The sequence below is a fragment of the Toxorhynchites rutilus genome, chromosome 2 (genome assembly GCF_029784135.1).
Source record: "Toxorhynchites rutilus septentrionalis strain SRP chromosome 2, ASM2978413v1, whole genome shotgun sequence".
NCBI classification, from domain to species: domain Eukaryota; kingdom Metazoa; phylum Arthropoda; class Insecta; order Diptera; family Culicidae; genus Toxorhynchites; species Toxorhynchites rutilus.
In genome coordinates, this window is record NC_073745.1 from 120,887,698 (window position 1) to 120,915,239 (window position 27,542).

The 27,542-nt window shown below is 38.5% G+C and overlaps 1 protein-coding gene across 2 annotated transcripts in view; it reads right to left on the minus strand.

Annotated features, from left to right (window-relative positions):
* Nucleotides 1–27,542, minus strand: part of LOC129764385 (sperm surface protein Sp17) — a 286,996-nt gene that overhangs the window by 43,106 nt on the left and 216,348 nt on the right. For both annotated transcript variants that reach the window (XM_055763399.1, XM_055763400.1), the window contains exon 2: nt 12,601–12,771. In XM_055763399.1, coding sequence (XP_055619374.1) covers nt 12,601–12,771 — 171 coding nt within the window. The remainder of the gene's footprint in view (nt 1–12,600; nt 12,772–27,542) is intronic.

Consider the following 27,542-nt stretch of genomic DNA (forward strand, 5'->3'; position numbering starts at 1 on the left):
AGTCGATTATATACATGTTACACCAGCACCATTATTCCACATCTCATAACTACATCAATATATCTTTGGCACCGAATGGAAACAACAACAATGACAACACTTGCAAGTATCAAATATCATGCTACATATTATTTAGTATTGCCTTAAAGCTTAATCGCTACCTCTAGGCATCGTTCGTACAACGTAAACCAAGCGCAAAACAAGCGTTCGCCATAGCATGCATACAGAACCATACATTGGTGGCTTGGAGCTACTACGAATACAAATACTTCTCATCATTTTGCGCTATTCTCAAAAGAAAAGCTTTTGTTAATATTACTGGCCTCAAAAAAAGTTGCATTACATTCTCATGCTCGAGAGAAGCGCAGCTGTCACCCTTAGTAGAGGAATTTTTGCTACTGGTAAGCGAAACCTAATCACATACAAAACTCCAGAACGACATTTACTTTCTTGGTGACTAAACAAGCGAAATAAACTCTTTTTGTTAATATCAACAACCTCGAAAACAGTAGTAATGCTTCATTATGATCAAGATTAGCCCAAATTCAATCCTAGTTGAAGGCAGTTTTGCGTTTGGCATGCGAACCTAAATAACTTATAACATTCCAGTAAGACATTCAAGATGCTTGGTATTCCCCAAATATTTTTTTGGAGCATAACCTTAACGCCTGCTTCGCCATAACGTCAGTTTCATGCATTGATGCATTCTCAAAGGCACCAAAGAAGCCGTTTACATTTTCGACCGACGCGCCGAAATCGCCTATTTTGCTGTTGTTCGATGCGGTGCCACACTCGCGAAGGCTCGGTTTAGTGCGAGCGCTTTTCACTACACCAACATCGCGTGCATCATTAGATGACGCTTGTCTCGAAATTTCATTGCCCCTGGCAATGCGTTCGTTTTTTGCAGGGCTCGAGCCTGCCTGCCTCTTCTTCTTACTCATCACACACTACGCGAAACGTCCAATTCATGACGCGGGAAGAAAAACACACGATACGAATAACGAATAACGAACAGAAAAAGCAAACGACGATATCCAAGTTTGATTACCACTGGTAGGGTCCATTCTTAGATCGAAGCGCAGCGAAAGCAAAGTGAACTGGATTGCTCAACAGTCCGATGCCGAATGAAAGTTTGCCTCAGCGAGATCCACTGTTTATACTCAAGGCAAATATTTCCCTTCATTCTTCTACTTTTCCTTTGTTCACGGCGACTTCAAATCCTACGATTTCCTCTTCGTTCGATAAGTTGCTCGTTATTGACAGCTCTGTTCGGGAAAGCACACAAATGGACAGAACAAATGTATGGAAAAATGGAAACGCCTAAAGTTTTCATGAATTTTAACCATTTACAAACCAGGGGATTCTAATGTATAGCATATTAAACAAATCTTAGGGAGTTTCCGATTCGTTTAGTATGTAAATCGCTAAAATCCGTTCGCGGCAAAAATAGTTATTAACGTTAGCTTTATTTCATAAAAACGTGACCTGTTTTCTGATTTGGCACCCTTAATGAAAGAAGTAGTTCTACGTCAAAAAGTAGATGGGTCTGAGCCTAGGCGCACGAACGGATTTTGACATATGGCTGTATATAAGTCTGAGGAAGACATATATGGGGAACATAATATCGAGATCGCGACTACTCAAGGTATTATAATCTGATATGCGAGAGTATACCATTTCGCACTTCTAAATCAGCCGCCAGTTAAATTCATTAATTGCGCTAGTAGCGAGACCGACACGATAAAGACGTGAATGAACCCGAATTGATTGAACTTTGGGGATAATAGAGTAAAAACATCTTTCGAGATCATCCCTCCATTGATTCTGTCAACTGTTAACCCATTAGTGCCCAGCGTATGAAATTTAATACGCAAAAATGCCCGTTTTTGAAAAAACTGCTTTTGATGACACTAAAGTGTTAAGCGCATTTTAAGAAATACCACATGACAATTTAAGAGAGTTTTTTTTTGTGTCAGCGCCATTTTATCTGTCATTTTTGTTGTTTTAAGCGCATTTTAAGAAATACCACATGACAATTTAAGAGAGTTTTTTTTTGTGTCAGCGCCATTTCATCTGTCATTTTTGTTGTTTTGTTTTGTATTGAAGTTTTTCGTTCGAGTTTAATGGAGTCGCAAAAGTAAACATAAATTTATCAAAGTTTTACCTCTTGAAGGATTCTAAATTGCTCAAATCTGTGACACAACACTACTAGACGAGTGTAAAAAATGATATCTAGCAAAAAATCTGAAGAAAATTATGAAACCGCAAAACAATCTATGTTTACTGTTGAGCGTATGAAATTTAAAAAAAAACGGTATATTTTTAAGGGTGTGTCACATCAAATTGCATCACGGAAAAAACGCTGTAGAAATTCGCCCAGTAGACCGATCCTTTTGAAAATTTTAGACAGTAAAATAAAAACTATTAAACAACTTTTGGCATTTTCTTTTTATTCATACTTCGAGCCCAAGCCCGTATGCTCGCACCTTCCTCTTTACCCCGTCCATAAGGTTCTGTACAACGTCAGGTTGTAGTTTTTTTGAACAGAAATCCATTTTCTCTTGAAGTCCGCCTCCGATTTGACAACTTTTGGGTTCTTCCGGAGGGCCTGCTTCATAATGTCCCAATATTTCTCTATTGGGTGATGCTCCGGCGCGTTGGGCGGGTTCATTTCCTTTGGCACGAAGGTGACCCCGTTGGCTTCGTACCACTCCAACACGTCCTTTGAATAGTGGCACGAAGCGAGATCCGGCCAGAAGATGGTCGGGCCCTCGTGCTGCTTCAATAGTGGTAGTAAGCGCTTCTGTAGGCACTCCTTAAGGTAAACCTGCCCGTTTACCGTGCCGGTCATCACGAAGGGGGCGCTCCGCTTTCCGCAAGAGCAGATCGCTTGCCACACCATGTACTTTTTGGCAAACTTGGATAGTTTCTGCTTGCGAATCTCCTCCGGAACGCTGAATTTGTCCTCTGCGGAGAAGAACAACAGGCCCGGCAGCTGACGAAAGTTCGCTTTGACGTAGGTTTCGTCGTCCATTACCAGGCAATGCGGCTTCGTCAACATTTCGGTGTACAGCTTCCGGGCTCGCGTCTTCCCCACCATGTTTTGCCTTTCGTCGCGGTTAGGAGCCTTCTGAACCTTGTATGTACGCAGGCCCTCCCGCTGCTTGGTCCGCTGGACGAATGAACTTGACAAATTCAGCTTATTGGCGACATTCCGGACCGAACTTCTTGGATCACGTCTAAACTGCTTAACTACGCGCTTGTGATCTTTTTCACTGACGGAGCATCCATTTTTGCCGTTCTTCACCTTCCGGTCGATGGTTAGGTAAGGTAAGGTAAGGTTAGGTAAGTATCGTTTTAGTACTCTGCTGACCGTGGATTGGACGATTCCCAGCATCTTACCGATGTCCCGATGTGACAACTCCGGATTCTCGAAATGAGTGCGCAGGATTAATTCACGACGCTCTTTTTCGTTGGACGACATTTTTCCAAATTTACGAAAAATTGACAGTGAAGCATGACCAAAGTGATCTATACACTCTTATCTGATTATAAGCGAAAGCTGAAGATATAATTCCTAAAAATTAAATTTCTACAGCGTTTTTTCCGTGATGCAATTTGATGTGACACACCCTTTATTCTCAATAGGATATATCAGCTTCCCGATAATCCAGTGAAGCTGTACAATTATCTGATTGATTTGGACGAAGACGCTTTCGAAAATCTAGTGTCAAGAAATGATATTGACTTTGTCATCGTGTCCCCAAGCGGTGGAGACAGCGATGTGGGTGCTGGAAAAAGTGACGGCCTTCCGGTTTGGCAAACAAGTGAATGTCGAGAGCAACATTGAACGAGGCCAATCACAAGAATGCTCCTCGCGCAGCAGCAAGAAGCGGAGAGCCAGACACTGGGAAAAAATGACCTTAAATTCGGATGACTGACATAAACCCAGCAAAGATCGAGTTCTTGCAGATCAAGCCTACACGCTCGTAGTCATCGGAAGTTAGGTTTGACGAAATAAATCATTTCATTAATATGAATCCAACTGGTACCCAACGAAGGTGTGCGTATTGCAACCGATGTACGACGTATATTTGCTTGAAGTGTGATGTGGGTTTGCACCCTTCGGAGTGCTTTTTCCGGTACCATACTCAGTGATACTAAATCCGATACACTGCCGTTCTACGCATAACTGTACTATGTTCTATGCAATCCCTATGAACCGTGGGACAATTATGCGTAGAACGGCAGTACACGAAAGTGCTAATAAACCATGAAAATGGTTGTTGAAGTTGAATTTTATGAAATAAAACCGTTTTTTTTTTTTATCCAAAATATATATTTTTAATATTTTGGATAAAAAAAAAAACGGTTTTATTTCATAAAAAAAAGGCTCATATGGCGTCAACCTGACGGGGCCGGGAGTTCAATATTTCGACAATGTTTGCCTTATAACTATGTTAGTAATATGTAACCGATTACTCGCGGTTGGCTCGAGGTTAGTATGACAAGTGTTTTCGTAATTGTGATGTTGCTGTCTCCAATGCTCTGTACCTGTGCCCGACACGGGATACTTCCTTTTGGGATGCAACTGACCATTAATCAGCAACGCCCCCTAGTATGTACCCCATATCTTGCGTGGTGCGTCTTCTCGACTCGAGGAATCCAGGATAGAATGGTCACTAGCCGGCGCAAACATCAGCTCGTGTAGAGTTGTCATGAGCGGTACAACCTTTGGCTCTTGTTGAATGATAAGTGGACTGCACAACCTTTGGCCCGTGTATCTGTAAAGAGTGTGTGTATGTATTGCCGCGACTAAGTAAAAGTTTATAGATCGGATAGGAGGAATATGAAACAGGGACACAACGAAGGAAACATCATTAAACGTTGACATCGGCGTTTCTGAGGAACAGGTATAGATGAAGCAGAAGATCAGGATCACGGCTACCTAAGATATCCCGGACGGGGATATCCGATTGTCTGCCTTTTGCTCTCAGTGCTCTAGAGAGCTGAGAGCGAGCAGCATGGAACCGGATACACGACCAGACAATAAATAAAACCATTTTGTTCGATATTCAAATGATTTCCATTTTTGATACTGTATCGACTCAGCGTATAAAAATTCAATTGAGAAAGCAAGTGTTTAGTGCAACCGGAAAAACATACTTATTTCAATTGTCAGACAGTTTATTTTTTTAATTATATTTTCTGTTCGTGTTTCAAGCAAAAAAATTGGACGAATGGAAGAATTTCCTGTCTAATGGTAACGCTAATGATAACACGATGTATGTCGCAATAGCGATTTTGAGTAATATGCGTTTGAAAGCTCTTAGGGCGTAGGATGAGTCCCTATACAGAAATAAAAAAAAAGAAATGTCACTAATGTGAAAAAAACATGGTATTTACATAGTTTCGGGATGCTGAACACGAATTTGCGTCCATTTTTTTTTATTTGGGGTCGTCCATAAAGCACTTTATCCAATTTTTTGGGATTTTATGGCACCCACTTTTATGCAGTATTTTTGACATACTTTTCTGTATAATTTTATGATCTTTGAGCACAAGCAAACTTATTGGGCGTTGAAAAAGCTCACGTGGACGACCCCTCAAATCAAACAAATTCAGCTATACTTCTTCTTTCATAACTGCCATCAGATTCATAATCATCTTTTCCTAATTCAACAATTGTGTCCTTGAATAGAAATATTACTTCATCTACAAGTTTTTTTTTACAATTCCTTTCTCCTTTTCAAAATATAATATATTGGATCTGTGGAGGTTAGAAGATGTTTGACTATACAATTATTAATATTTTCTCGATTATTTTTATGAGTGAAATTTGGAATTTATTATAATTATCAACAGGAAAAAATCCTTCCGCTGCTATTTCCATTTCGTCCTTAGATTTTCAATACTTCATTGTTTCATAGATATGTTGTCTTTCTAATCCGGGTCCTTTGGTTAAAAGAGGATATTATTCCTTTGCGGTCGGAATTTATTTACCTTGAAAGAGACCCTCTTATCTTTCCACACTAATAATATTTTGTTTATACCGGGTACCGTTGCCTATTATTCATAGAAAATCCGTATACATTCGTGAAAAAGTTCTCTAGACATTAAAAACCGTTTAGAAAAAATGTAATCTATTACATCGTTGAATAAAGTATTTAGTATGTTTCCCTGCTGTGGTGGCTGAGAGCAGACAAACGACCTCAAAGAGTTAAAAGACATTGTAGCACGGTACCGATTTGAGTATTTGGAAGCCCCTCGTTTCATAACTTTGAAGTCCAGATTCAACACAAACTCGATTGTGTTAGTCTGAGCTTCTCTCTTCTTTCTCTGTATGGAATGTATGGCAGCGCGAGTGCCTCCTCTGCTTTTGGATTCGAGCGATTAGCCATAATGGGTGCTGAATGTGACTTGGCGGCTGTATTTAGCCAATACACCCACTGACCAATACACATCTAGAAGACTCATGCTTTCCTTTTTTGGTATTTTTTCATTTGGATATTTCCTCCAAATAGCAGAGAGGTTTTTCTTATTCTTGAAGTTCCAAAACCCGGCGAGCACCTCGACTTGAACTGTGCTCGGGAGGTTAAAGGGTATCGCCCGCGAATGTTTGAATGCCGGACCAATAAAAACACAGAGGAACTTCGGTATAATTACTGAATAGTTAACATCGTTAACTATTACGTGGTTCCGGCTCCAATTAGTACCTCACTGATCTGAGGATCCCAGAAATGTTCGCCCATTCCTGCTTCAAACGTGGAATAGGCAGGAGTGGTTAAGTTTCATTTTAAACCGCGGGTGAAATACAGGTAGGTAATAGTCGAAGACAAATCGAGTAACTTTTTCAGTTGGTCACGAGTCCAGGGTTGGGACTCCTTTTCTTGTGGTAGCTTTTCAACCCCCGCTCCTGTTCTACGAAACTAGGTACAAGGTGGGTGGGACGGACATCACTCAGTAGGTCCAGTGAGGAGAACCTTTCAGCGTAATCGGTACTCATTGGATCGGCCGATGTGTCCCTCTGTTGTTGGAATTGCGGAACGCGGACAAACGGTGTCTCGGGTCCGACAAACCGGGGTTTTGAAGGAAAGGACAAACCCGCCCTTAGGTGTTGGGTGCCCATTCAGTTGATACCCATATTGATAAGGTTTGGGAAAAAATATATATTGCGCCATTTTGTGCTAACGGCCATTTTGGATTTTAATTTTTCATAATTAACTGTGTTCTACTAGTCAAGCCCATTCGTTTGATACCAATGAGGTACATATAGAGGTGGAGCAGTAGGCGAAGTGTATCTGTATTGGCAAACAAAATATCGTATCGTAATTATTTGCATTCAATATGGAATGTATATGGAAGAAACACAACAATGTTGAGAGTACTCACGGATGCATGATAATTTGAGCCAAAGTTCTCATGAAATCATTCAACTGGTTGTTTTTTAACAGATGACAATTATATCGTGGCTTATTTCGATTATTCATGTGGCAAAAAGGTCCTGAGAGCAGTCGTATGCTTAGTTCTCGAAAACAGTAACATTTTCGGTGAAATTTTGATTAATTGGCGATTATTATCTCACAACATACACACAGACACTGAGAGCCTTCGACAAATCAACTTCATAACGGTAAAATAATGAAACTTTGTTTGTTTCCATGAACATGGGGAGCGAAAATGCCGCATGGAAATATCACTTTTATCCGTTTTTTCGAAGTGATTTCACTAATATTTACTCCACGCTATCACATTAGCCTCATAGTCAGCGGGAGCTCTACAAAAATGAACGTTTTTAATTGATAAATTACTTCCTGAAAATAGCATTTTCACGTGAACGCGGTGGGCAATCAAAGATAAACACAACGATTGACGTCACTATTTGCGAAATAGTTATGGCAGCGCATGTTATGTCGCTCGAAACTCGACCATCTTCATTACCTTTTTTCCAGGACATTGGTTTGATACCAATATTGATGGGGTTTAGAGAAAATATGGAATCCGCTATTTTATAGCGGCCGCCATTTCGGATTTTCATGATCATGAAATACGCAGCTGCAGAGATTGGGGTGGTTCCAAATTTCAGATCAATTAGGGGGATAAATTTCTATTAATATGGGACAGCGCTATAGACAAAGTTACAAATTCCCCTGTCCTGTTTACCGAAGAGTTTAGCGGTTTCCCGGATCGAAAATCTTTGCTCCACACTCCATATTCTATATTAAGGCTTCTAACATACCCTTATGCAACTCCTTCAATAAGAAATTTAATCGTCAACTTTTGACCGTCCGGATTTAAAATCATTTTCTGAATGTGCTTTTTATTCCGGACATGAGTTTGTGAAATTCACATTGATTTTTGAATTTTGACATGTCAACAGCTAGGTACAATGTTTGACACTGAACAAAATTGACAAAATATTCGCCGGGTAATTATCATTCACATCAATTCAACATGCAAATAATGTCATGGTTTTGGCATGATACTGAATGTAATGAAAAAGTGTCCGGATTCAGAAGCATCACTGTATGAACACAAAAGTACGAGCGTTTCGCGTTAGTTTATCGAATAAAAATGCGCACCATCATTTTCGAGAGCACAAACATTGAACACGCTTACATTACACTATTTCACAACCAATATACTGCCGTTCTACGCATAGTTGTCCCATGTTACATTTTGACCATTTCCACTTTTCTTCATAAAACGATGTTTTTGTGTCTAACCTACCAGAAAAACACAAAAAAAGTTAAAGTTTGTTCCCAGCTTTCAAAGAAACAACATCAAGCTCAATTGTCCCTTGTTGATATTTTATTCATAACTGTCCCACAATGTAGTTTTTATAGAGCCATATCAAATAAATCGCTTCAAGTACAAGAATTTTATGTCACGCTTTCAGCAGGGCTAATGTACTCATTTCCGGTTTGGAAAACGAACTAATTCTTAAACAAATAAAAAAAAAATTACCAGAACGCGTTCACACCTTGTTTCGAATGCCTAATAACAATATGATTTATATTCAGCAAAGTATTGCAGATCACTCCCTTCTTCATAAAACGATGTTTTTATGCATAATCTTTCGAAAAAACACAAAATAACTCATTGTATGTTCCCAGTATTTCAAAAAACAACACCTAGTTCAATTGTCCCATGTTAATATTCTAGGTATAGCTGTCCCACCATGAATTTTTAAGCTCGTAACTAAGATTGATGGATATTGTATTGTTAAACAAAATGCTTCTGGTAGACACATATGCTAGAAAACTTCGAATCCTTTTTCTCAGTTGCTGATTTTGTAACATGGGACAATTATGCGTAGAACGGCAGTGTATTCACTACGAATAATTAATATGGCAGAACAACGTTAGCCGATTCAGCTATTTTACTCTAAATGGATGAACATATGATCTTTTATGCACAAATATTCGTTTAAATTAGTATTTCGGAATTTGAGTCAGTGACAAAAATGATGTTCGGAATTTGAGATAAATGTATTTGAACATACTTAACTTTTTTTACCATGAATATGTTTGGTGGTTTGACAGAATATTACATGGTTCTTATTGATTTTTTCGAATCATTGAATCATGATGGTAGTATCAGCTCGACCTTTTTCCTAGAAAATTGTCGTATGCATTCAGTAATACAGGGTTTTCCATTTCAGACTTCCGAAAGTATACGGCCCTGCGCTGACAACCGTTTGACATAGCTGTCAACCAAAGCATCATATCGTTAGTTGAATGTCTGCCATTTTACAATATGGATCGTTTTAGGATCGCACAACGTGTTAATTTTGTTAAATTATACTATAAAAATGATGAAAAACCGGCAAATGTTTTTCGAGCATTACGGACAGATTTTGGTCGTTATGGACGGCCTACAGAGCACAGAATCGTTAATGTAGTGCGTAAATTCGAACAAACTGGATCCGTAGCGGATATTGTGAAACCTGTGCATCATCGTAATGTGCGTTCGGCCGAAAATATTGCTGCTGTTGCTACCAGTGTGGAGGATGACCCGAATGTTTCGATTCCACGGCGTGCTCAGCAATTGGGCTTGTCAAACACATCATTGTGGCGAATTTTGCATTTGGACTTGCACCTACATCCATATAAAGTCCAACTGGTACAACAATCAGAGCGTGGTGACCATGGAATGCGTCGGGCATACGTCGATTGGGTGAACGAACAACAGCAGCAAAATGCTGAATTTTCGCATCAAATTTTCTTCAGCGATGAAGCACATTTCGAGCTCGGTGGCTATGTGAACACCCAAAATTTCCGTATATGGGGTTCAGAAAATCCACACGTGATTGTTGAGAGGCCATTGCATCCGCCAAAAGCCACTGTTTGGTGCGCATTATGGTCTGGTGGAGTCATCTGGCCGTATTTCTTTGAAAATGAGGACGGCGAGACGGTAACTGTGAATGGTGAGCGCTATGGCCGCATGTTAACCGATTTTTTTTGCCACAAATTGAAGATATGGATACGGATGACATGTGGTTTCAGCAGGACGGCGCCACGTGCCACACAACACGACCGAACATATTGCGAACGAAATTTGAGGGACGCATAATTTCGCGTTTTGGTGATGCCAATTGGCCGTCCAGATCATGCGATTTGAACCCGCTAGACTTTTTTTTGTGGGGTTATGCGAAAGACCGTGTCTATGCCAACTCTCCGCAAACTCTTGAACATTTGAAAGACAACATTCGTGAAGTTATGACCGAGATACCGCCCCATATGTGCCGAAAAGTCATCGAAAATTACCTGTTCCGGATCAAGGTGTGCGAGGAAGCCTAGGTGGACATTTGAATGATGTTGTATTTCACACATAATGGCATAAACCAAACTTTAATTTGAAATAAAAGTTTCATCGAAATTCGAATTCTAAGTGTGTTTTATTTCAATTTACTTTCGGAATTTAAAGTTGGAAAACCCTGTACAATCAAATAAATTCATTGGACAATTTAACTCATATTTTGTAAATTCATATACCATTAAAGAAAATTTTAAAAAAGTATTCATTTTTCTTGCTCCGTCAAATGAAATTATGAAAAGCACTGTACGACCGTAATGAGCGCACAAACACAACAAGTGTGCCAATCGACCTTATTAAGTCTCTCCTTATTAAATACTCGATTCAATAAAACTTGATGTACTATACAAGCTCCGTAGGAAATATTGGGACATCAAAATATTATACACTTTCAGTGTGTTTGCCACAACAATTTTTCAGAAACATTCTATTTTTCCATCTTTACCCATTGTTCACACACATCCTTGCTAGGCCATTTCATTCACGTCGTCACGTGTTTCATAATCATAAAAAATAACACAGCCAGCTATTGCCAGTTTGCACAGCCATTCCACAGGTCAAAAGAATTTCAAATTTGCCGAATATGGTTCCCGCACTCGACTGAAAAAATACGCCGCCAAGCAAAGGATCACCATCAAGAACAAAAAAGGAACAATGATTCGACCGCCTTCCTTCATTCATGTTTCGGAAAATGAATTTATATATTGTTTTGTTTGCTTGCTTTTTTTATTCTCTCGTGGTGGAGCAAGACGAACACTTTCCAATATCTTTTGTAGATTGATGATGGGATGCATATTTGGAGGTTGTTTGCTTGCTTGCTTGCTTCGGAGAAAACTCAACACTTGTGAGGAGCGTAAAAGCTTCTAGGCTTCGATGCCTGTCTGGGCGTTGAGGAAACACAATAATATAGGTAAATATTTGTTGGTATTAGGGGGTTCGTTGAAACGGTATGAGAAATCCGCATTTTTACCGAATCAATAGGCTTTGCAAACATTGCTTTAATTGAAAAACATTCAGCAATCAAATGTTAACTAATTTAATGTTGGAAATTGTTTGAAAATTTTGACCGAGTTTTAATTATAAAAGTGGCTGTTTTGCTGTTTCAGTGTTGTTTCCACAGTTTTCACTCCAGCGGCACGTTCAGGTGGTAAATTTGCGCACTTCTGTCCCAATTAATTTAATTTTTCCCCGCCACTGACGCAATCAATTTCAATTATAATGTTCGTTCCCTTGCGCAATAGTCTCGTGGACTCTCGTAAGTTCCGCTCGGTGACCGAAGGAAGCTGTCCCGAATGAAATCTCGAGCGTAATTGTATACATAATAAATATCGCGTGTAGAAGTGGGAATTGCAGAGGTCGAGGATCGGTAGCAATTTCGCTCACAAAGGTGGATTAATTTCCCTGTTCGGAGACAAACTTTTCTTCGGAATGAGTCTTTGTTGTTGAATGAGATCTATTTATATTAAATTAGGTGTAACATTCATGGTGTTCGTATGTTGTATTCTGGTAACGTGATTCTAGTGACATTGTTCGTTTTGACAGTGACGTTAGTACTGTTTCAACTGGGATTTGAGATTGTCTCCCGAAATGCTATACAAAGCTATACTATTTTTTGTACACCGATTAATTGGTGAAAACCGTTCACCGATAATCATTCTAATTAGCCACTTATTTTACCAATTATGGGTGTTTGTCCATAATGCGAGAAGAAGAGAAGTGACAGGCTGAAGAAAACACTCGGCGGCACTCATGGACCCTTTATCATTAACCCGGCTCACTTACCTTCGTCATTAGGATCGAATTCAGCCTCCAGCTCTTGTTGGGTGGGTTCTCGTTCGCCGTCCGCGCTGGAGTTCTGCTGGGCATCGCTTCCCTTAACGTCTTCCTTCTTCATCTTGTTTCGCACTTGATGACCCCGAAACGCTGCTTGGATCTTAGTGGCTGCCGCTTCGACTGTGTTCGGGAAGTTAATGAGAGAAGCAAATAAAAATATATGAATATCATTTGGCCACTTTTTATGCAAGGCTTTTTCGGCTTTCTCGCCCTGCTAATGAGTATAAATGATTCGTTAAAAATGAGCCGATAGAAAAAGCGAATTGGGTGTTTGTGCACGTGGTTTGCACGGTCCGAGCAGGATGTTCAGAAAGCTAATTGGCCTCCATCTATCTGCTTGACGAAGGTAGTTCTCGGAACGAAATGCGTGATGGAAAAAAATGTGATTCGTGTGATTTTTCTTCCACATAAATATTGCTTCTCTTAATTTTTGGCAGCAAATTCGGAGTGCGTAGCCTCACAGTTATTACTCTTAATAAAAGAATAATATAATTAGCAATTGAACTAGTCAAGAAAGTCTAATATTATGGAGACGCATTGTTTTTTTTTAACTTTTCAAATTTATGAATGTGTGGGGTTCATGGTATTACAGAAAATATTTACGATCCAAACGAAATAAATATTCCCCTTTGAGAATATTAGTGCTTAAAAAGATATTTTGATTCAATGAAAATTAAAAAAAATAATATTTTTTTACGACTATAATTCAAACCTTGCAGACTATACTTCTGAAACTCATGATCATGGAAACGATGTTTCGGTTTATTCTTCGAGAGTGTATCAATTTGAGGCAAGAGCAGGAGTTTATTTCGGTAAACCAGATTAAGCTGCTTGCTAAAGTGTATTGGCGAGATAAGGCGGAAGCGAACGAGGAGAGATACATAGAACTCATGAAGTCATCGATTCATTTCGACGATTTCCCCCTCGAGATCAACTCAAGTAATGGGATTAGGAGGAAAGCTTGATTAATAGACATAATATAGTGGCAGATCAATTGTGCTTTATTGACATCGGTCCAAATCTCAATTTGTTCTATCCTGCTCTCGACAGTTATTATTTCTTATTTTCCGAATCCTTGAATGATAAAATTCCATCGAAAAAACAACAACTTCAAAAACTTCATCAAATATAGAGATATCTTGAGTCTTAGACTTTTCTCTGATTTCTTGAACTTTCAAGCTTTTGAATCATTAATTTTTTTATTCTTCGAGTTATTGAGTGTTCGAGTCTTTGCCTTTTTAAACCTTCTGCTAGTTTCGTTTAGCTGGCAGTGTTTTTTTCAATTTTCTTTTGGCTACGACGTCATCGACTGAACGGTAAACGAAACACTGGGATCAGATTACTAGCAGACTGGTTCATAAGCGCTAGCGAGTATAGGTATAGGTCAGTTGAATTAGGATCAGCAATCAGATTTCGGTTCGATTTAGCCCAGTCAACGATGGTGATCAAATAAAGGGTGTGTCACATCAAATTGCATCACGGAAAAAACGCTGTAGAAATTTTATTTTTAGGAATTATATCTTCAGCTTTCGCTTATAATCAGATAAGAGGGTGTAGATCACGTTGGCCATGCTTCAGCCAAGCGCGTAGTTAAGCAGTTTAGACGTGATCCGAGAAGTTCGGTCCGGGATGTCGTCAATAAGCTGAATTTGTCAAGTTCATTCGTCCAGCGGACCAAGCAGCGGGAGGGCCTGCGTACATACAAGGTTCAGAAGGCTCCTAACCGCGACGAAAGGCAAAACATGGTGGGGAAGACGCGAACCCGGAAGCTGTACACCGAAATGCTGACGAAGCCGCATTGCCTGGTAATGGACGACGAAAACTACGTCAAAGCGGACTTTCGTCAGCTGCCGGGCCTGTTGTTCTTCTCCGCAGAGGACAAATTCAGCGTTCCGGAGGAGATTTGCAAGTTTGCCAAAAAGTACATGGTGTGGCAAGCGATCTGCTCTTGCGGAAAGCGGAGCGCCCCCTTCGTGATGACCGGCACGGTAAACGGGCAGGTTTACCTTAAGGAGTGCCTACAGAAGAGCTTACTACCACTATTGAAGCAGCACGAGGGCCCGACCATCTTCTGGACGGATCTCGCTTCGTGCCACTATTCAAAGGACGTGTTGGAGTGGTACGAAGCCAACGGAGTCACCTTCGTGCCAAAGGAAATGAACCCGCCCAACGCGCCGGAGCTTCGCCCAATAGAGAAATATTGGACGATTATGAAGCAGGCCCTCCAGAAGAACCCAAAAGTTGTCAAATCGAAGGCGGACTTCAACAGAAAATGGATTTCTGTTCAAAAAAAACTACAACCTGACGTTGTACAGAACCTTATGGACGGGGTAAAGAGGAAGGTGCGAGCATACGGGCTTGGGCTCGAAGTATGAATAAAAAGAAAATGCCAAAAGTTGTTTAATAGTTTTTATTTTACTGTCTAAAATTTTCAAAGGGATCGGTCTACTGGGCGAATTTCTACAGCGTTTTTTCCGTGATGCAATTTGATGTGACACACCCTTTATGAGCAATTCCAAATTCTTCTTCTTCTTCAATGGCACTAACGTTCCTAGAGGAACTTCGCCGTCTCAACGCAGTATTACTTGCGTCATTTTTTATTAGTACTTAGTTGAGATTTCTATGCCAAATAACACACCTTGAATGCATTCTGAGTGGCAAGCTCTAGAATACGCGTGATCACAGTGCAAGTCGGAGGAAATTTCTTTGACGAAAAATTCCCCCGACCAGAACGGGAATCGAACCCGAACACCCGGCATGTTAGTTATGACGCTAACCACTCGGCCACGGGAGCACAAGCAATTCCAAATGAAATCGCCAAATGACAAAACATGAGTATTTTTGATTCGAATAAAAGTTTGTTTTTCGTGTGAGTTGGAGCAAATATGAGTATTTTTTGACTCTTCAACTTTTCAATAGGGCGTATCAATTTCGGTAAGAGAAATCTTTGTTAATTTATATCTTAAAAACTATGAGCCGTACCGAAAAAGTATCTTAGAAAGAGTTATAGAGTATTGATGTTTAAACGTGAAAAAATATACACTGAGAAGAAAAATAGTACTGTTTTTTTATTTACGACTTTTATTTACTTATTAACTATTAATTTACTATTATTAACTTTTATTTGCCATATCTGAAATACGTAATTTTATTTCTTTTCATATAAAATAGAAGTCATGTTGAAAAATAAAAAAAATAGTTCAAGATGGCAGAACTATTTTTGAGAAACTTTGTGGAACGATGCTGCTGTTCTATAAATAACTCAACAATGATCAATCAACTGTCTCCACTGTCCGGTCTAATTGGATAATGGAAGAACAGAAGGAAAACTCTTACGCCTAAATGGCTACTGTGTAAATGTATACTATATGCAATGGTATAGAAGGGAATACTCTAACGCCGAAAAATGGCAACTGTGTAATGTTCTAATTATAGATATGATAAACATGTGACATGTACACGATTAAAATTCGGCTCTGTTACAGCTAAAATGCTAATGAGCCTAAAATAAACAAAAGGGATTTAAAAAGTCACAGGAGGGTTCTGTCCGAGACACGACCGCATAGTTGACGTAGGATTCCGTTAGGTGATCTGTTGATTTTGGATATGTTTGAAGAGTTACATCGTTAAAATCTTTGATAATGATTTGGTTTTAATGTCTTTGTTAGGAAACTCATTTCGGTAAGAACAAAAGTTTCCCCTACTTTCATGTATTTGCAATGCCGATTTCCCCCAGGCAGCTTGGTTTTGATGTCTTTGTTAGGGAACGCATTTCGGTAGGAACAAAAGTTCCCCATACATTCATGTATATGCAATGCCGATTTCCCCCAGGCAGCTTGGTTTTGATGTCTCTGTTAGGAAACACATTTCGGTGGTAATAAAAGGTCCCCCTACTTCTATGTATTTGCAATGCCGATTTCTCCCAGGCAGCTTGGTTTTGATGTCTCTGTTAGGGACCCGCCGTATGTGTCGTCAATTTCGACTAATCAGAAATGGGTATTTCCGTTAGTATAGGGGTTGAGATTTTTAAATTATTCGATAGTTAGTTCCATGACATATATTATTTTCTTCAATATAAAAAATTGTTATGGAGTGCCGAAATCGATTGACGCAAAAATTTCATCAATACATCATGAAATGACTGAGCAATAAGCGTTTGAAATTGGACAATTTTCGATTTTCAATTTGTACCCCAATATGTTCCCGAAAGACGTAATCCTACGTCAAAAAAAAAGTTTTAACATGTTATACACATTGCGCCAACAGAACACAACCATTTACAAAAGAAAAAAAATAATTCTCTACAATTTGGTCAAATAATTCCTATATTTATCGTAGCTTAAGAGATAAGAGTAATAATAAAACTAGAATTTTTAACATTTATTTTCCTTAACTAACAATTTTGTTGTATATAATTTAATTATTCACTATTTTCTTACGTTTCTATACACATTATGATAACATTGTTGTTAGGATACAACTTTGCTGCCACCTTATTCTCGGATATAGGTATAAAAGAATGACGTTTTTGGGTATCTGCAATTTGTTTGGTGCTATCGTACATGCCACTCCCTGATCATATGTAAATTTGTCCGTTTTGCTTTGCGTAATTTACACTGGAATGATCCCTCGAGTCTGCCTAATTACGATAATCGCTGCAAATTGATTGGGCTGGATTTGCTGAGCGTACGCAGAGATGTAGCTAAGGCGACTTTTATATTGGACCTAATTCTAACAAACATCGAATGTTCCGAGCTTCTACAAATGATAAACTTCAACATTCGCTATAGAAACCTACGCTACCACACATTTATTTGTCTCCACCACTCCCGCACAAATTATGGATGTAATGATCCCGTAGCGAGTATGTGTCGAGTGCTCAACCGCTGTTTTTTGTCATTCGATTTCCACTTATCACATTCTTGTTTAAAAGAAACTTCGTCAGCACTCTTAGACAATAAGCATAACTTTAATATTTAGATTTAGGTTGTAAATATGTAAAGGCCTGTTGGTATTATAAATAAATAAATAAATAAATCCTTCTGCATACGTTCTTTTCAAGAATCATTCGTATTTTAAATTGGTCATATGATAATGAACATTGTGATTCTGTGTAGCTTTGGGCTCCATAGTATGCTGTCATCAGATTTCGCAGTATTTTCCAAATTCCTAAAGATAAGGAATCCTTCCTTAAGACCCACTGAGCAAACGTATTCCACAAATAATATCAGTTGCGTATAGAATCCGCTCGAACTATGACATCAAAAACGAAACTTTTTAGGGAAAAAACCTATCCTACCCAGTGTTACCAAAAGTGCAAATTTATCTGGAGAGGTACAGATCTTTTCGAGTTTGGGGTGCAGATTCTGTTCGTTATAGATTACAGATTTTTGGCTTAAAGTACAGATAGGTACAGATTTTATGATTGTTAATTTTATAACTCGTGGAGTTAGTCAAGCTGATGAGAAAGAGATTCGATTTCAATTATTCGACTCTCAAGATTGCTGCAATGTTGAATCCCAGAAACATTTCCAATATTATAGAGACATAGACTTAAGAAAATTTTTATTGGTTCACGCGATTGAGAGATGTATAAAAAAATATTCACATCAAATTTGTGACAAAATAAGTTTGAAAAAACTAGAAAGAGAAAAACGCGTTCGAAGCTTTGTGTCAAGATTAGATTCCTCATAATTAACACTTTCGTCGCCCCGTCTACCAGATATGGGTGACACTTTCCTCGTTGAAATTGAATAGGATTTTTAAAAGGAATTTGATAGAATAGGCACCTAAATGTAACTAGGATGTGTGGATGTGTATATTATTAAAATGTTTATACTATACTTTTATTAATTTATAATGCGGTTGGATTGTACTGCAGCTTTTTGCGAAACCCATATAATATGACTTTGGCATGTGTTATTGTAGTCAATTCATCTTCAAATTAAATACAATATTGCTAGATCATGTAAAAGTTGTCTACAAACTAAATTTGTTCTTTATTTAATCATTCATCCGCAAGTTGGGCTCCGCAAGAAGCTCAGAAAAGTCACTTTGAGCGACGAACGTATTAAAATGATTATAACTTAATGAATAATGTGATTTTCGAAAAGTTCTCTAGGGTATATTCTTGTGTGTCTTAGCTTCAGAAATACGAAAAACTTTTTTTTATTGTTTTCTAATTACTACTTGATTACTGTGTTAAATGCTGTTGATACTGCCAAAGTTGTAGCACTAACGGGTGTTAAATAAAAAATGAGAATTTTTTCAATCACATATAAACCTTTTTTTTCATCGATTTTAGTTTTTTTTTTATTAATAACATAATGTATTTTCTTCAAAAAAATGTCAGTGAATGTTTGAGTAAGGGCCGTGGTCTGCTGTTCGATGCAACTTTGTCGCGATGCTCTCACAAGAACGTTGTACGGCACTTACGTCCATTTTCCGGATACAATTCCGGATTCTTGTAGTCAGTTGCTTCGTGTCCTTGGCCCTCCAATTGTTTTTATACACTAGGGCACTGAGTGAGCCAAAGAAACCCTCTATTGGGCGGCACTGGGGCAAGTTTGTTGGGTTACGATCTTTCGGCACGAACGGTATCTTTTTCTCCTCAAGATACGCCAGCGTCTTCTTGGCGTAATGGGAAGACGCCTTGTCCGGCCAGAAGACGTACTTCCCATCCGCGTGATGCTCGTTCAGGAACGGCAGCAGGATTTTATCGAGGCACTCGATAGATTGTTGGTTGATTTCCAGACCGCTCGGCCTCAACCAAGGCGCTGGAGTAGTAATTATCATTTCCTGGAATATGCGGTTTGGACAGCGGAAAATAGCTTTTGTCGTCCAGAACGAAAGACGTCCCGCGGTGTTTTTTGGTCATCCACCGACACTGTGATTTAACCGTCTCAATCTGCTCCTCCGTGTACTTCGGCGACCTCGTCTACTTCCTGCAGACGATTCCTTCCATCTTGAGGGTCCGATGGATCAATACGTGGGAGCAGCCATATTTCCGACCGGCGTCACGCAGGCTGGTTGCGTCCTTGTTGTCCAACAGCTTCTTTAACGATGTCTTACTCTGCTTCGTCATTATCGTCACCGGACGACCACTTCCGACCTTCCGCTCTACGTTCAGGGAACCCAGGATACGATATACCGTACTGACAGGTACATTTTCTTCCTTAAAATGTGCCACCGTGAACTTTTTTCCTTGCTGGAAATGCGTTTCGTAGAACCGTACAATGCGTTCGCGGAGCACGTGCTGTTTCGACGCCATCTTTGCTTTGATTAAATTCAAACTAGCAAAACCAAACACGCCTACTGTTTCTAGGGAGCCCAAAGAGCAATTTTCTTGGAGAAAGAAAATTTTACGCTCTTTATTTGAGTTACTGAAAGGTATTGAAAAAATTCTTATTTTGTATTTAACACCTGTTATCCTTCTTCAACTGGTTCTGTCCCTGTTACTTTAAATGTTCAGCCTGTCCCTTTTCTTACAAGGTGTACCGTGTTAGGCGTCGTGCACAAATTACGAAACTCAAAAATCCGGATTTCGGATCCCCCCTACCCCTACCTGTTGACAAACCAATGTCAAACATCAAAACAAATATTTGTGTGTCACAAACCCATGTCCGGAATGAAAAGCACATTCAGAGGATGATTTTAAATCCGGACGGATCAAAGTAAACGATGAAATTTGTTCTTGAAGGAGTTGAACGAGAGTGTGTTCTTGAAATAACAATCATAAAATAAATATCATAATTTTGGTTCATTATTGATATTTGGTTCAAGATTACAATGGAATAACAATGAAACAATAAGCTCTACAAAAATCAATAACTAATTTCTCTCAGACGAATGCTGCTGACAAAATGTGTCCAGAATTTCAAATCACGAATTCTGTGATTCATAACTTGTATGAAAGCCTTATTTTTCATGCTATGATATGTCATTTTTTTAGTAGCTGAAGTTATCATCGTAAGCGCCTAATTGCCAGGGTTTCGAAGCACCACGATATACAATTTGAAAAAAAAAATTGTTTTTCATATTTTAAATATGACTTACTTCAAGAAAAAATTTAATATTTCAACGTTAGAGTGAAATGAATTGACTGTTATAAGTACACAGAACTAGAAATCGTGATTTTTGAAAATTCTTATGGAAGACTCACTAGGAGTTGTTCAAAATAATATTGAGGCGAAATTGAAAAAGAAAAGTATTGGGTGCCAAGGAACAAATTCTAGAGTGGTTAGAGGGCTTTAATTTAACTGGTAGAAACAATAAAGTTTATGATGCAGTTTTGGAATAAAGTTAAATGGCTAATAAAACTGGATGAAGTTGAAGAAAAAATATCGTCTAGAGTTTTTTCATTCCGTGCTATGTTTTCCTCTCACTAAATACCAATAACGTCTAAAATACACAATAGCAATATTACAGAGGCACGCAAAATCTGTGACAACGTGCGCGAGTATATGAGTTAAGATTATGCGTGCGATTACAGGACGGTTACAAATAACAACTTAGAAACCACTAACTTTTATGTATTTTACTTACAAAATGTTGCTTAAATTCACAAATTTAGATGTTTCACAACTGTACTTTTTGAAGTAGAACCAGTTTGAGGCAAATAGAGCCCGAAACAAAAAATGTTCAATAACTCTGTCATTGTTGAAATTCGACTAGAACGGTTTTCTATCACCTCCTGAGAGATTCCGAATTCATGTAATTGTTTTATGTGAGCAAGGTTTTTAACCCCGCAAGAAATCAACGCATGAAGATGGGATATACAAAACTTTGAAGCTTCAAGTTTCTAGTCTTCTTCGGGTTGTAAATCGTTCGACAAACCTGGAGCAATGAGCGTATCGTTGTGCTTGCCCTGCCACACAATACACGATTGGATACTTCGAAAAGCATAGTAAGCCCTCAATTAGGAACTGTTGAAGTGCACGAAGAACACTAAGCTGAGTGGCAGGCAAGGCCTTGTAGTACTATGTACTTCTCATATGAGAAGCCAAATGTGTATGTATATAATCCTCCATAACGTATTTTTGTATTCCTAATGTATTAAGAGTCAAACAAATAATATTTATCCAACCCCTCTCACCCCTCATTTCTATAATACAGAACATAACTTATGAACAGTTCCATCCATTACTTACATCCTTACGTATGAGCATTATGAACAATAAAAGTGCATAAAATTGGATTGAATCACTTCAAAACTGCTAAATATACCGCTGATCTCTCGTTCGTTTGAAATCCCCTAAGTCCATCAACTTCAAAGCGTTATATTTTGAGCTTTAAAAGTTATATTGGGGAAAAATGGCTTCACATTATATGTTTTGGGTGTAATAATCGAAACTTTGTCGAAATTTTGAGAAAAACAATTTGTTGTCGTTTTCTTGCAAGCGCGTCAAATGGATCTATGGGGTTTGCAAATCAAATGATTCAATTATCCTAATAATAAATGTTTGTTGATGAATATTTTAACTCTTTGTGGTCGCTTGTCTGCTCTCAGCCACCACAGCAAGAAACCATGCTAATCTTATATTTTACTCAACCAAGTATCAGTTTATGCTTTTCCTAAACGTAGCTTGATGTCTAGTGAACCTGTTCACGGATCAATACGGTGTTCCTATGAGAAATAGATAACGATACTCACTATCAAACAAAGTAGTCACCCACACAAGACAACGCACAGTGCGTTGAATGCATTGGAATGTGGGACAAAAATTATAACAGCAGAATTTAGCCATTGTAACACTTTGGTTTGATGGAAAAGATTGTTCATAAATATCAGAACTACTGTCTGCATAAATGTCTTATGTTATATGAATGATCTCATTAGTGTCTCAAGCGACAAATCTTTGTTCATCTAAAGTGAAAAGTTCCGATCAATTCGGATACACAGAAATCATTATTTGAGTACCTTCTGGTTTAAATTATTTTGACGTAGTTGTTTTTAAAGAGCAGAATAATTGTTTGCATTAGTGTCTTATGTCTTCTGAATAATCTCATGTAAAAAATCTTTGTTTGTTAAAAATAATGTAAATTGCTGATCTTTTCGGATACACATTGCTGCATTGATTACACATTTATTGTATCAATGGCAAAAATGTCTTATAATCAATTGATAATAAAAATAAAATTATGTATTGATTATCCTCATATGATTTATTGTTTCGAAAGATTTCACTCGAAGACGAATTATAAAATATAATTTTTATATAAAAACATCACATTAAAAAACAATGTTAAGTTAATTTATATATATAGTTCACAACAAATTTAATTTTTTTTGTAATTTTGTATGCATTACTGTTTTTTTAAGGAAAAATAATTCCGACCAGTACCACACCCATGCCAAAATTTAATACGACCGCAAAGGGTTAATAAATAATTATCGCACCGCAAATTGAAAGGCATTTTTGAAAACTCCAATATACTCTTACAATGTTTTTACATATTGAAATTTTCTAATCGAATTCAGAAAAATGTTAATTTTTTCGCAGTGTTTTAGGAAATCTACTGTATTGCCGTAGATACTAATATTACTACTCAGTGTCAGTCCCAATTTGACGCGGGGCTGAAATGTGAACTAGAAAAGATTACTATTTCATCCGGACTTCAAATCAAACATATTATTTTTTGTCAAGACAATTCCATCTGCATCTGTAATAAACTGATTGCCCAACCCTCTCAATCTGGAGTGTACATGGTTTCAATTACTAATCCAAGACTCGGATACGAAAAGCCACGGCGCCGCAACAAATGTGCAACAGTAAATTTACACACAATATTGCCACAATTCAACGGACACCAGGTCTCAGCATCGAAACACCCCCAAATCCGATGCCATGATCCGCATTTTTCCATTAACAGCAAATTTGTAAAATATGCCTCCCAAAATGAAACCGAAACCAACCCACCACATTTAGTAGTTGGGCTTGGTCCGAAGCTCAGAAATCTTTTTCCGCTGTTCGCCACTCTGGCCATTGACTAAAATGTAGCGGTGATAAACACCGCTTTGATTCACGGATAGTTGGCTGCGGGCCGACGGTGAAGTGGTTTTTGTGGTTTACCACCAAAATTCGGCTTCCGTCACGCGGAATGTTTTACACGGGTTAAATTTCATGCAGGTCTGATACGGCCGAGGAGGTTTGTCGAAAATGAAGCCTATCCGGTGGCGATGCTCCGCTATAAGCGAGTTTCGTCACGTGGTTCGAGCGATCGATTTATTGCCGTAGGTTTTAGGAGGACGATGCTGCAATTCTGTGGAAAATGAATTTGATAGACACAGTTGAAACGTGTGCCTATTTTGAGTATCGTTTACCCATTCCAGCTGGAATGGTCAAGCTGATTGGAACATTGATGGAATCACAATGATATCGCGTTTCACCCATGAAAAGTCCATGCAATAAATTTATGAATAGGAAATGGTGTCGCATTTCCGCAAATATAACCAGGAACGTTCCGCGGAACGAATCATCATTCTTCCTCGCGTTGTCTGATTATAGTGTCTAGAAAAAACTGGGATTTTTTCTTCCGCCAACAGACGAATGGGACTGTCAAACGCAAATCTTGTTCAAGCGTTAATCATCAGGCTGAATAATGATTTTTCGCCCGTTTGAAACATCTGTGCTGTCGGGGAAAGCTAAGCAAATTTTAAATATAAATTGAAAAATTATTCCGTGGGAAATTGTATCGCACGGTTTGGATGACTGTTTTTTTTATTCGCGACATTCAGGCTGAATTGTATATAATAGACGTATTAATGAGTTAACCTTAGACTGAGAACGATTGATTTTAAAAAAAACTGCACTAATACTTGACACTGTTGATTTATATAATGTTCTGCCTCTGTTGTTGGTAGGGGTTTGAATCTTTTGTCATTAGTGACTTTCGGTGTGGATTATGTAATACCAGATTTACAATATCATCTAAATCATTTATTTGATTCGCATGATGAATTATACAATTGAAAACGCAAAAATGTGGTAAATTGGATCATATGCTCTAATGGTACGCAAACAACTTGGGAGATACTTCGATTTCGCATGGACGAACCAGGAGTGAACCTGGGGAAAACTTACTGTCTACGGGTTACTTCTGATCGTTAATATTTATTAAATGAAGACGTATTATTCTATATAAATTGTTCACCGACAAAATTATTTATCTGAAGACAAGAAGAAAGCGTTTTCCATCACTAAATGGTTGGCGTTTAAGTCAATCATTTATATTTGGGCAGCTTGAGGCTTGCATTCTATAATAGTCTTACTTACAGGTTTGTCAAAAGTATTTCTAATGAACAAAACGAAATAACTGTTACTTAACAAGATAAGAAAAATAAATTTGATTCCACACTGATAAACTTTTTCTCATTATATTCAACGTTTGAACAGTGATTTTCTGAATTCAAAAGAGTTGGCATGAATACTTCGGACGAACCATGTTTAGGACGCTCCGTTGAGGTCACAATATACAAAATGATTGAAATTAGTAAATTTGTAAAGTGAAATTATGAAGTTATGAAGAATCACAGAATATAAGTAAAATCTGAGACAACTGTATTTTGGACGCAACATTTCACATGAACATTTGAGTATGGAGAAACTCTGTATTAAGTGAGAACCACGTCAGCTGTTCATCATAATCCTAACCTCGACGATAACCGACGAGGTGGTCACGATGGCTAAAATGAATGAGTTTTTTATCCCATTTTTATTTATTTTAGGCTCATTATCATTTTAGAGTAAGAGTATTCCTTCTATACCATTGCAACATATGGTACAGTACACAGTAGTCATTCAGGCGTGAGAGTATTCCTTCTGTTCTTCCAGTTATCCAGTTAGTCCAGTTAGCCCACCGGACAGCGGAGACAGTTGATATGATCATTATTGTGTTATTAATAGAACAGCATAACGATGTTTCTTGCAGAGCAGTTGTATGGATGAATCGATCTATGGATCGATCTCCATCGCTGATGATTGTTGCGTGGACGTAGTTATTCTGTAACAATACAAAGTTGGTCAATGAGGACTCCGAGTTTTGAACTCACGATCGATCGCTTACTAAGCGGACGCACAACCAATGTGGCTACGAAGACCCCCTATGAATGAGTTGTAGTTCGAATATTTCTCCATATTTACCAGTTTTAGTCCCCAGCGACTATCATCTCTTTAATAACGTATAAAATGACTTCGATGTAAATACAATTGTAACGTAAATGAGTACTCTGGAGGACTTAAGGGATCCAACAAAACAGTATCATCCGTTTTGTTGTAAACTGTTTACTGTTGTTTATATATATATATATATATATATATATATATATATATATATATATATATATATATTGAAAAAATAAAGCGAAATAAAGATATTTTTCATTGTTAGGTCTGAAGCTTTATACTCCATGGTCGTTTAAACGTCTAACACATACAAAATAAGTCCAGCTTGAGAGGAATTATACGTTGAAGCTTTTGACCATCTCCGGTTTGGCTATTGTTTATTGTTTGCTTTAAGCAGATACCATTGTTTTTGAATTTTGATCGAATCTCTAGACTAATCGGTCCCGAGAAGGCCACACTCATCGACAAAATAAAATGCCCAGTGTGACAAACATTTCGAAAAAACAAAAATACCGTAAAAGAAACTCTTGTTACATTTTTGAAATAATTTATTGGCCATTATTTATAAAATACACGTTCTTAATACTATTAAATATCGAAGATAATACACAAAATGACTTCTCACAAGCAACCGTCTGCTGACACTAGGCATAGATCCCTGCAGAGTCTTTGTTCCGTCACGATTTCCTACAATACATTCTATCACACAAACGAACGGAGAGCGACCAACGGTGCACTCTAACTGAATGGATCATATGTTCACATAATAATAGCAACTCTTTATCCTCCAGTATTTGGTGTATATGTGATCCCCTCATCTTCGCACTCCAGTACCTCCCATATGAAGTATATATCCTACGTAAAGTGTGGCACCACCCCCCAGTATCTCTGTCCATAGAAGGCATGCCCTATCCCGCAAGACATTGATAGAATGCAGGATTCTCAGTCTGTTCTCCACTGAAAAGGATCTGCGTTAGAATCTGGAGGCGGAAAACATTATGGGCAAAGTACTGATGAAGATCCGATTTAAATAGGCATATCGCGAGACATCGACCGCAACGACTCGTCTCTCGACAAGTTGCTGAAGCTAGAGAGTATAAACGTCTGCTAGACTGCGGGTCGTTTCAGATTCATTCCTCCTGTTCCCAGACAATTGAAGAGATGCTTCTGGAACTTCGGCTACCGAGCGAAGAACTGGGTGACGGATATAGCGAGGATGATCGTCAATCAAGTCATGGGCCACTATCTCATTCAGAAGACAGAGATTTCGCTGGATGTCTTCACCGAGGAGCTCGCCGAACGAAGATGCACCAACGCGAGAGGAAATAGTTTACTAGAAGCTTTTGGCAAGTTTATTGTGGCTCTGTGCAAGGAAGGTACCACTGGTGCCACAGAGATGGCTGTGAGTACATCATCAAATTGACCTTGTGCAGTTCGTCTCTAAGTGACTAACATGAGCTGGAGGGCTATGCGAGAAGTACACCAATAATGACCACCTAAGCAGCACAAAGGAATAGGTCACAGAAGTGGAAGACGCTAAGTTTCGACGGTACACTACGCGTGGACAGCGACGTCTTAGATAGGAACGCAGACGAACTGACTGAAACGTTAGCGAAAGAATGTGATGCAACAATGCCCACAAACGGAGTATACTTACAAGCAACCGCCAGTCTATTGGTGGAGCGAGGAACTCAACGTCAGAAGACGCTCCCAATGGGCAAGTATCGACACCAGAGAAGAGCGGAAAGTTCAATTTTGAGTGGCTCA